At 41.8% G+C, this 10,260-nt stretch overlaps 1 protein-coding gene across 1 annotated transcript in view; it reads right to left on the bottom strand.

Moving 5' to 3' along the window:
* DLG1 (discs large MAGUK scaffold protein 1) overlaps positions 1–8,880 on the bottom strand; it is a 3,205,960-nt gene extending 3,197,080 nt beyond the window's left edge. Inside the window, exon 1 of the mRNA XM_044070715.1 lies at positions 8,424–8,880. Within this exon, the coding sequence (XP_043926650.1) occupies positions 8,424–8,615 (192 nt within the window). The 5' untranslated portion in view covers positions 8,616–8,880. The remainder of the gene's footprint in view (positions 1–8,423) is intronic.
* Between the last annotated feature and the right edge of the window lie 1,380 nt (positions 8,881–10,260).

Genomic DNA, 10,260 nt, shown 5'->3' with positions numbered 1-10,260 from the left:
TCTAGTCTTAGAGTATATAGGCAGGTGATAATGCCTAGAGAAAGTATGCACTGAACTCCAAGTAGCTGCTTCCAGAATATCCTTAGTTGCCACCCCCTTAGAAATGCTGTTGAAGTGGCAGTAGCCCTAGTGGAATGAGGCCTAATCCCAGCTGGAACCTCTTTGCCATGATGGGAATAACAAAATGCAATGCAAAAGCCAATCCACCTAGAAATAGTTTGTTTTGACACAGGCTTGCCCTGTGAACTTAAAGCAAAAGAAACAAGTAACTGCTGAGACTGCCTAAAATCTTTAGTCCTGCTCAAATAATAACGCAATTGCCTGTGTACATCTAAAGTGTGCAAAATCTTTTCCCCTTTATTTTGAGGATCTGCAAAAACGTAGGCAAATGAATAGTTTGGTTTAAAGCCACACTAGAAACCACCTTAGGCATAAAGGAAGGATTAGTGCGTAATGATACCCTGTCCTTATGGAAAATCAAAAGGGCTCTACTGCCATAAGGGCCTGCAACTCAGACACCCTTCTTGCAGAAGTAATAGCCAACAGAAAAGCAGTCTTCCATGACAAATATTTCAATTCAGCAGTAGCTGCAGGCTCAAAAGGTTGTAGAGTAAGTTTTTCCAACACAAAATTGAGATCCCAAGCAGGAGTAGGAGCTCTACGTGGGGGTCTTATATTCTTTGCCCTCTAAGAAACTGCTTGAACAAAGGATGCGAAAACAAAGGTGGGTCACAATCATAGTGAGCTGAAATTGCTGCAGCATGAATCTTTATGGAAGAGAAAGACAAACCTTTGTCCAATAATTCAGTAAGATATTGAAGAGCCACACTCAAATTAGGCTCTGAAATCTCCAAATTCTTTGCTGTACTCCAAAATAAAAATCTCTTCCATTTTTCTCGTACACTCTCCTAGTACTAGGCCTTCTAGCTTCCATAATCACATTTAAAACTTGTTGAGGAAGCTGAGACCTACCATGCTTCAACACAGAATATGCCAAGCTGTGAGATGAAGAGATTGAAGCTTGACATTGAGCAGATGACCGTCCTTCTGAGATAACAGATGAGGAATCAGAGGTAAAGGCCATGGAGGCTTCTTTACAAGACTCCTTAGAAGTGGGTACCAGTGTTGCCGAGGCCAATCTGGAGCTATCAAAATCATCCTTGGCCTGTCCTGTCTGACCTTTAGTAATACCTTTGGAAGAAGAGGTAGAGGTGGAAAGGCATAGACATGAAGGTTTTTCCAACTGAAAGACAGAGCATCCACTTTCCAAGCTGTGTGATGAAACCCCTTTGTGCAATACTTTGGCAGCTGGTGGTTTAGTGGAGAAGCGAACAGATCTATGTCTGGAGTTCCCCATGACACTGTCAATTTCTGAAATACATGAAGATCCAGTTTCCACTCGTGGGGATCCATGATTTGTCTGCTTAATACATCTGCTAGGGAGTTCTGTGCTCCTGGCAGAAACCTTGCCTGAAGAGTCAGTTGCAGGCTTAACGCAGTCTCCCATAAAATCATTGCTTGCCTGCATAGAGGATAAGAATGTGTTCCCCCTTGCTTGTTGATGTACCACATGACAGTTGTGTTGTCTGTCAGAATCAACACCTGCCCTGGAAGAAGTAACTCCTTGAACGCCATCAATGCAAACTGGACTGCTAACATCTCCTTCATGTTGATATGTAGATGCTGTAGTCTGGCAGGCCACTTGTCTTGTATCCACTTTCCATTTAGATGAGCTCCCAAGCAGTGTCCGAGGCATCTGTCGTTAAAATCTGACTCGCCTCTGGCCGGGTCACAGAGAGTCCCTTGTTTAGGTGACATTCCTGAGCCCACCACAAGAATTCCTTTTGAAGGCAAGGTATTATTTGAATGACAGTGTCCAAATCTTGGCAGTGCTGTGTCCATACATTTTTGAGATACCATTGCAGCTTCCTCATATGCAGTTTGGCATTGGGAAGCACCAGAATACAAGATGCCATGAACCCTAATGCTTGAAGGACTGTCCTTGCAGTCAGCACGGACTGATGAGATAGTTGATGGAAGTAAAGTGACAGACTCTTTTGTTTGTCCGGGGTTAAAAAGGCCATCTGGGCTGCTGTATTCAGTCTCACACCCAGAAAGCACATGTCTTGAGAGGGTACTAGACTGGACTTTATTTCGCTCACAGAATACCCTAGGCATCTTAGCACTGCTATGACATATTCCAGATGCTGTAGAAGGTGTTCCTTTTCTTGAGCCAGAATCAGGCAGTCGTCCAAGTAAGGATAAATTTGAATGCCTTGAAGCCTGAAGTAAGCTATCACTGGAGCCAGAACCTTTGTGAATACTCTGGGCAGTAGATAAGCCAAAGGGCAATGCAGAGAACTGATAATGAAAATCTCCAGTTCAAACCGCAGATACTTTCTGCAACTTAGCCTTATGGGCACATGAAGGTAAGCTTCCTTGAGATCCAAAGTTACCATCCAGTGATCCTTGCCCAGCAGAGGTAACAGTTGCTGTAACGTCAACATCTTGAACTTGGGAATGTCCAGATAAGTGTTGAGGATAGATAAATCCAAAATTGGTCTCCACGTGTTCCCCTTCTTTGGTACTAGGAACAGGCGAGAAAAAAATCGAAGCCCTTTCTGACACAGGGACTGGCTGAATAGCCCCTATCTGGAGTAACTGAGAAACTTGCTTGTGAGCCTCTTTTCTTTGTGGAGGAGGAACATCTGGCATGCCTTTGAAAGGCGGCATTGTGTGGAAATAAAATCTGTACCCGTGATGAATGATATCCAGCACCCATCTGTCTTGAGTGATTAAATCCCAATTTTCTTTGAAAAGAGACAATCTTCCTCCCAAAGGAGCTGCCAGACGAGAGTCCACTGGCAGCTGAAAAGGCAGGTCATTGGTTCTGCTTACGAAAGGACTGACCCCTGCCCTCACCAGAAGTCTGAGCAGGTGAACTGTCTGATCTAGGCCTAAACGAACCTTGAGCCCTGCCCCTACCACGCCTAGACCTACCCCTAGACTGGGAACCATAAGCAGGATATGTCCACCCCTTAGCAGGCCAATTTCTACTAAACTTCGGAGGCTGCACCTGCAAAAAATCTTTAACAGTCTGCATAGACTTAGCTTTGTCCTCCATTTTCTTTAAAACTGCTTCCACAGGCGGTCCAAACAACACATCAGACTGTAAAGGAGCATCCAAAATCCTGGTCTTAACATGCTCAGCTAAATTCTGATCCTTCAACCATGCATGTCTACGAAGAACAGAACTAGTAGCAGCCACCCTCGAGGAGGCCTGAACAGCATCAAAACCACACTGCAAAGAATGCTTACCCACTTGTTCAGACACATGAACCAAATCCAGCAATTCTTTACACTCAATACCTTCCGCCAAAGCATCCACCTTAGATTTCAATTGTGAAAGGAGGTAATTCTGATATTTCAGCATATGAAATTGACAACTCGACGCCCTCATGGCTAGAGTGGAAGAAGTATATACTTTCTTACCCCACCTATCCAAAGCCCTTGCCTCTTTATCAGAGGGTACAGGATTTTTAACCACAGAAGCTTTAACACCTTTAGGCCCCTGAGAAACAGTTTCTGGGTCCGCCCTGGGACTCTTAAACAAATACTTATGAGCTTCGGGCACCCTATAATACCTATCAGGCTTAACAGGAGCAGGAGGCAAGGAATCAGGGTTCAGAGAAGCCTCTGCAAAAACATCCTCCACCACATTCAACACAGGAGGAATAGCTAAGGGCCTATGCTGGGGCAAAAACAAGAATTCCCTAAGCCTTTTCTGGAGTCAGAGAAATCTTGGCCTTCCCATTTAAAGTGCTCCCTCATGGAGTGAAGAGTCTCTGAAAATGAAAAATCCTCAGGAGGAGAAGCTGAAGGAGTGGAATCATCCACATCCGAATCAGAATAAGTAGGAAACTCTTGCAAGTCTTCCACAGAAGACTCTGAAGCCTGTGAACACTGTTCAAAACTATCAAACTCCTGTTCCACCCTAGGCCTCTTATCAGGTGGGGGCATAGAACCTCTAATCAGAGTAATCAAATCTTCTGCCATTTTAAGCATATGTTTCTTAGGCACAGAGCCCGAAATGCTAGGAGAAGCCCCTACAGAAGCTGAACTTGGCCTTCCCGTAAAAGAAGCTTTGGCAACAGAAGGAGAGGCCCTAACTACCTTGGGAAGAGAGGGAAGAACAGTTACCTGAGAAGCCCCCTCAGCCTGGCCTACCTCCTGAGAGGGCACATCCTGTAACAGTAAAGTAGCTGCCTGAGACTCCATAGAGACTCCTGGCAAAACCTCTGGCTCCGCTGAGCCTTCTAAAGGACCGACAACCGTGACTGCCGCTTCCTCAACCCTAGACTTCACTTATTTGTCCTTGAGCTTCATATATGAAGCAGGCGCCGGAGCATCCGACGGCATAGTAAAATTGCAACGCTTCCCAAACACTAACCTAGCACAATCAAGCCTCCTCTTAATAGTGCGCTTGTTAAATCTAGCACAAGAGCGGCAACCAACAACGTCGTGCTCAGGCCCTAAACAAGGTATACACAATGTATGATAATCCCTATGGTATCTGCTTCCCACAAGAAATACAGTTATTCACTTTTTCTGACATCCGGTTAAATACTGAGGCAAGAAAAACCAAAATGTTCCCAACGGGTTACTTAGCCAACTCTGTATTCAGTCTGAAACTCCGTTTCGAAAATCTCAGAACGCCAACCTGCACTCGCAAAATTGCTTCTGCATCGGACCATGCGGCAAAAAAGACTGAGGAAATGACGTCGGTCATGCGCATTAGTACCCTGACGTACTGACGTCAGTCTAAGGCGCCATGACCGACGTCAGCCTTATACTCTGGTATTCGGGCCGACTGGGACGCGGACTATACCCAATTGTCAGGACTGCAGCAAGGGAAGACGAAGAACATCTTCAGTCAACAGGCCAAGGAGAGAAATGCCAAGTGCAAGTGTGGATCAGGTCGGCAACTATTTCCTGAGCTGGAAGATATCATCTGTGAATGGATTGCCAACAGGTGAGCAAAGGCTTTGGTTGCACGCAGGGCTAATATTCAAGCATTTGCCCTTGCAATGGCACCACAGTTAGAAATATCCCCAGAAAATTTCAAAGGATCACAACACTAGCTGGATGGCTTCCTTCAGAGATATGAACCATCTCTAAGATAAACACTCTTCAAGCTGGAAGATACTAAAGTTATTAAACGTGCACTTGCGTTCTAGTCCTTTGTTGATGGCATCGACTTTTCTAAATACCAACTCTCCAACATGATTGCTATGGATGAAACTGCAGTGTTTATGGGCCAAGGATCATAAACAACAACTGATCAGGTGGGTGCCTTGTCAATCTACATTCCTTCCACTGGTTATGAGAGTGCACGTGTTTTACCTGTATTTTGGCAATTCGTCTAGATGGAAAGAAAAACCCACCTCTAATCATTAGTAAGGGCAAGAAAGATAAGACTGAACAGGTTTCAGGCATTTACATTCTTGAAACTGAAAAAGCCTGGTGCACACAAGCAGTTATAAGGAAGTGGGTTGATGTAATGCTGCCACTCGTTTAGAGGTCTGCTAGTCTAGGATTCAGCCAGCACTCACCGCGCTAATGACATGACGAAATTCCTGGCACAGAGAAGAATAGATCAAATAATGACTCCCGCAGGAATGACTGCCTATCTCAAGACTCTTGATATTGCAATAAACAAGCCATTCAAGGACCATTTGCACATGGAACTCAATGACATTGAAAATAGAATGGAGAGAAATCAGCATGAAAACTTTGTGAAGCCTAGCCTGAAAGAGGTTGTGATGTGGGTGAAAAATTCATGGGAGAAAATCACTGACAGCCATGTTGCCAATGCACTATGAGCAGACTACTTGGGCAAGCAATGCTCATTTAAGGAGAGCTCTATTGTTAGGCATGACAGATTGGGGCCAATGGTTCAACAGGAAATGGAGTTGCAAGAAATTCAGGCCGGAATTTGGGGGTTGGAGTCTTATGACAATGTTCCAGAGGAAGATGACATGACTGTATTTGAATACCTTTTCCATTATTGTGGCAACAGAATGGATTGCATCTGCTTTCAGTTTTATTCCCCTCCTCCAATGCAAATGTATTGAGATTTTTCTGCACTTTCTGTTAAGCATGAAATACTGCACTGTGAAATCCAAGGTGTAGATATTCTGAAGTTGAAATGTTTGTTGCACTGTTAATGTAGAATTCTCACACAACTGTTACCCAATAACAAACGTCAATTTGTGTACATGAATAAATGTAGATTGTTGTATGGGGGGTGGGGGGTAAATAAGGCATCCCCTGATAAGCCCTAATGCTAATTTTGGCGGGGGAAAGAGTATAAGACCCAGTCTTATTTCTGGGGATATATGGTACATACATACACACATATTATATATACACACACACACATTATACATGTGTGTATGTATATATATATATATATATATATATATATATATATATATACATACATACATACATACACACACACACACACACACACACATACACGCACATATATATATATATATATATATATATATATATATATATATATATATACATACATACAGACACACACGTACATATACACATACAGACACACATGTATATATACACTATACACATACAGACACACACGTACATATACATGATACACATACAGGCACACACGTACATATACACTATACACATACAGGCACACACGTACATATACACATACAGGCACACACGTACACGTACATATACACATACAGGCACACATGTACACGTACATATACACATATAGACACACACGTACGTATACACATACAGACACACTAAATTTTACAGGCCAATTTGCAGGAGCATGAGTGCTTAGCTTTCCTGATGCCAAAAATAATCAAATCAGCTATTGTGCACATGAATAAACTTGTTTCGCAACCATGGGCCACAGTGAATTGCTACTTCAACATTTTACCAAAGGTGGATGTTTCTCTTGAATAATCAACAGTTCTGAAAGCATGACAGGCTTTTTGGAATAGCACATTACTTAACAGCAACAAAATAATAGCCCAGTCAACTTAAGTACTAACTGCGAAAAGCAAACACTGCACGTGTGAACAAATAATTTAAGTGAGTGGCAAAAAGTGCTTCCCACAGCACAGAAATAAAAATATTTTAGAAAATAAATGCTCTACCCTACCTGCCCTAAATGAACAAGCACCACCCGGCTTTGATTTTCGGTATTTAAAAAAAAAAAAAAAAATTAACTAAATAGAAGGCAAAAATAAATACTGCCTAAATGACAAGGAGTGGGACACAGTATGAAACAACCACCCTACAGCTAAGATGACGCTACATCCTGACAATCTTCCAAACCAGAGCAAAACCATCTCCAGTAGAAGCTACAAAATAAATGCAGCAAACAGCTTGATCCAAGTACAATATACTTGGAAACACGTACAGCAATTCTGAACATACTGATTTTACAAAACTGAAACAGGAAGTGCACCAGTGGTTTCTAACGAGTTAACTACCCATGTCAAAATATTCTATACATGTCAAAGCAGTCACATGGCCATAAATGCAAATGTAACAGTGGGAAGGCTGTTCAGTACAATCATTTTAAATGAAACAAGGTCATACATTCTGATATCAGTGAAAGCATCAATGACATTTTTCTAATTTAAAGAAAATACTCCTAAAGCTATTGCCTTAAAATTAGAAATGTGTGACATGAGACTTGTAAACAGCACAGGATTGTTTTCCTCACACTAACACCATGTTAACATATAGAAGTTATCAGTAACAAAATCTGCCAGTACATCAAGGCCTAAAAGCTTATGGCTATACACACACAACACACCTTTCTATGAATGCATTCTTTAATATGCCTGAAACATGCATACCAAGAAAAATAGTTGTAATCTAAAATTACAAGTAAAATTACTGTATGTACTTTTGGAATTTGAAGTTACACCGTGACTTTTAAAGCATGTGAATAGAATCGCAGTAACAAACAAAACTCAAAAGTTCAGGCAACTACAACAAATCCAAATTTACTACTGAATAAAATGTCAGGGAGACAATCGGTAATTAATACTTGTTTGCCAGTGAGCGCATGCACACACACAACTTATACATACAAAATGACCACAAAAATATTGGCGCTCTGTAAAACACAAACACTTAAATACAGCATTCAAGATATTAGAAAAATGAACCAGTTTGGCTCCAGTACATGCATTTAGTGCAGGGATCAATGCAAGTTCTGCCCACAGCAGCATTTCATCAACTGTGAAAAAAAACTTTCAAAAAAAGTCCCAACTAGTGCATATATTCTAAGGCTCTGCTTTACTACATAAAAGACCTTTACATTATTCTAGAAAATTCTGTCTGAGTAGACCCACCTTGCATCCAAACATTAGGGAGACTGTACTTTTACTGCACGCTACTTTACAATGACAAAGCACTGGAGAAAAACAATCCAAGTTTTTGATGCTTGGAGACATTTTTTCAGACCATGGGCATTTTAATCGATCCGTGATAGAAATCCCAGACAAACGCCTCTGTAAATGCTGCTTGCTGCCAGCTCTGGACATTTAATTTAGTTTCATAGCTTTTACAACAGGACTGTGTTAACCTAGGGTGATTTCCCTAGTGTGGTTTTTCTCCTCGTTTTTTAATTTTGTTTTCTCATTTTATCTCTGATGTTCATCACTGTTACATTAGCAGAAGCGAAGTCTTAAAATGCCTCAATTTACATCAAAGTCATTACTTCTGCACTGCCATGGACCAGCACAGATGTCATGGTAAAACTCCTCCAAAGCATGAAGTCTTACTGGGGACGCTTAAAGGCAAAGACTCCAGAGCTGGGTTCAGCACGGCAACTCCACTTACTGCAAAGCAGGCAATGCCATCTCATCTAGAAGACTTACAGCATTTCCAGCGTGGCTCCAGCATTCCAAGTATTCCACAGCTTGAGGGGGAGGGGCACAATGTTGCTGCCAAAGACTCACTGCATGGCCTGAATGAGATGAACTCAGACTCCCTGCAAAACACTTTTGCATCACGCCACTGAAAAGTACAACATTCTGATCAGAATTAGTTTCCGAGTTAAGAAGGGAATGTTAAACTAGTACATCTTTTAAAGCCAAGAAGTGTTTTCTGCCAGAAGAGTTCTTATAAACCTTAAAGAAAAACCATCAACTCTGATTCCATTCAGTTTTGCTGAGATATGTCTTGGCGTACCGATTACTGGGGTCATAATCAATCTTGATCCATGTTTAACTTTGTTGAAACAACTCAGATGTCTGCTAAAGAGACTGCAACAGTGTTACCACATCATTTGATATGACGGATTTAGCTGAAGTCCTGCAGTCTGTACTTGTTCCCTATACAAATACACATCAGACACAAGGGGAAGTGAATTAATGCAGGTTTATGTTCTGTAAATATAGGATCATAGGAAGTTACTAGGCTATTAGCTCTGAGGCCCTTATAAGCCTACCCAAGAGTTTAACCCATGTTTAGACAAGTCATACCAGATGCCCCTGTCCAACAGGGCCACAAGTGGAATCCCAGGGGTGTATTTTCTGTTTCCCATCCAGGTTGCGCTTAAAAAGGGAAAAAGGGATAATGAGATACTCAGCTTGACATGGAGAGGGAGTCTGTTCCACAGACGGGGGACTCTCTGGGACACAAATCTGTCCTGCCAACAAATCGTACTGATGTCACAGACCAGTATACCATGTCTTTTCTACAGTTTCATTCCATAGCTGACATAAAGGCTTCCCCATCAGGAAGCAGAACACATTTTTTGAGGAAATCTGGGAAAGTCTAGTGACTTGTTCAGCATAACAGAGCATACTATATGCAGAGTGAGACAAACACCTGTCTGATGAAAATACCAAGCTCAATCTCACCTTATTAACCTGCAGCCCATGGACAGCACACAAAGCAAACAGGAATTTAGCATATACATTTCTGCTCATTCTGTCCACTGTTTAGTTTACTTTCAGTAAATTTCATTACATTTAGTATTCACATACAAATGTTCAAGCAACAAAATACAAATGTGTGCTGTCTGATGAAATATTGCTTTAGAAGGCATATCGGGTTGTAGCATGCATTACTGTTAAAAGGAGTACAGTAAGAGTACATGCCTTCAAAATGCAGTTCTGAAAAAGTGACTTATTCGGCCACAAGCAGGGAGCATTTCAAGCCCGTAACAGAGAGCAATCCATA

Source organism: Protopterus annectens, chromosome 4.part1 (genome assembly GCF_019279795.1).
Source record: "Protopterus annectens isolate FY-2018-M chromosome 4.part1, PAN1.0, whole genome shotgun sequence".
In the NCBI taxonomy this organism is placed as follows: domain Eukaryota; kingdom Metazoa; phylum Chordata; order Ceratodontiformes; family Protopteridae; genus Protopterus; species Protopterus annectens.
This window is presented reverse-complemented; position numbering and strand designations above follow the sequence as displayed.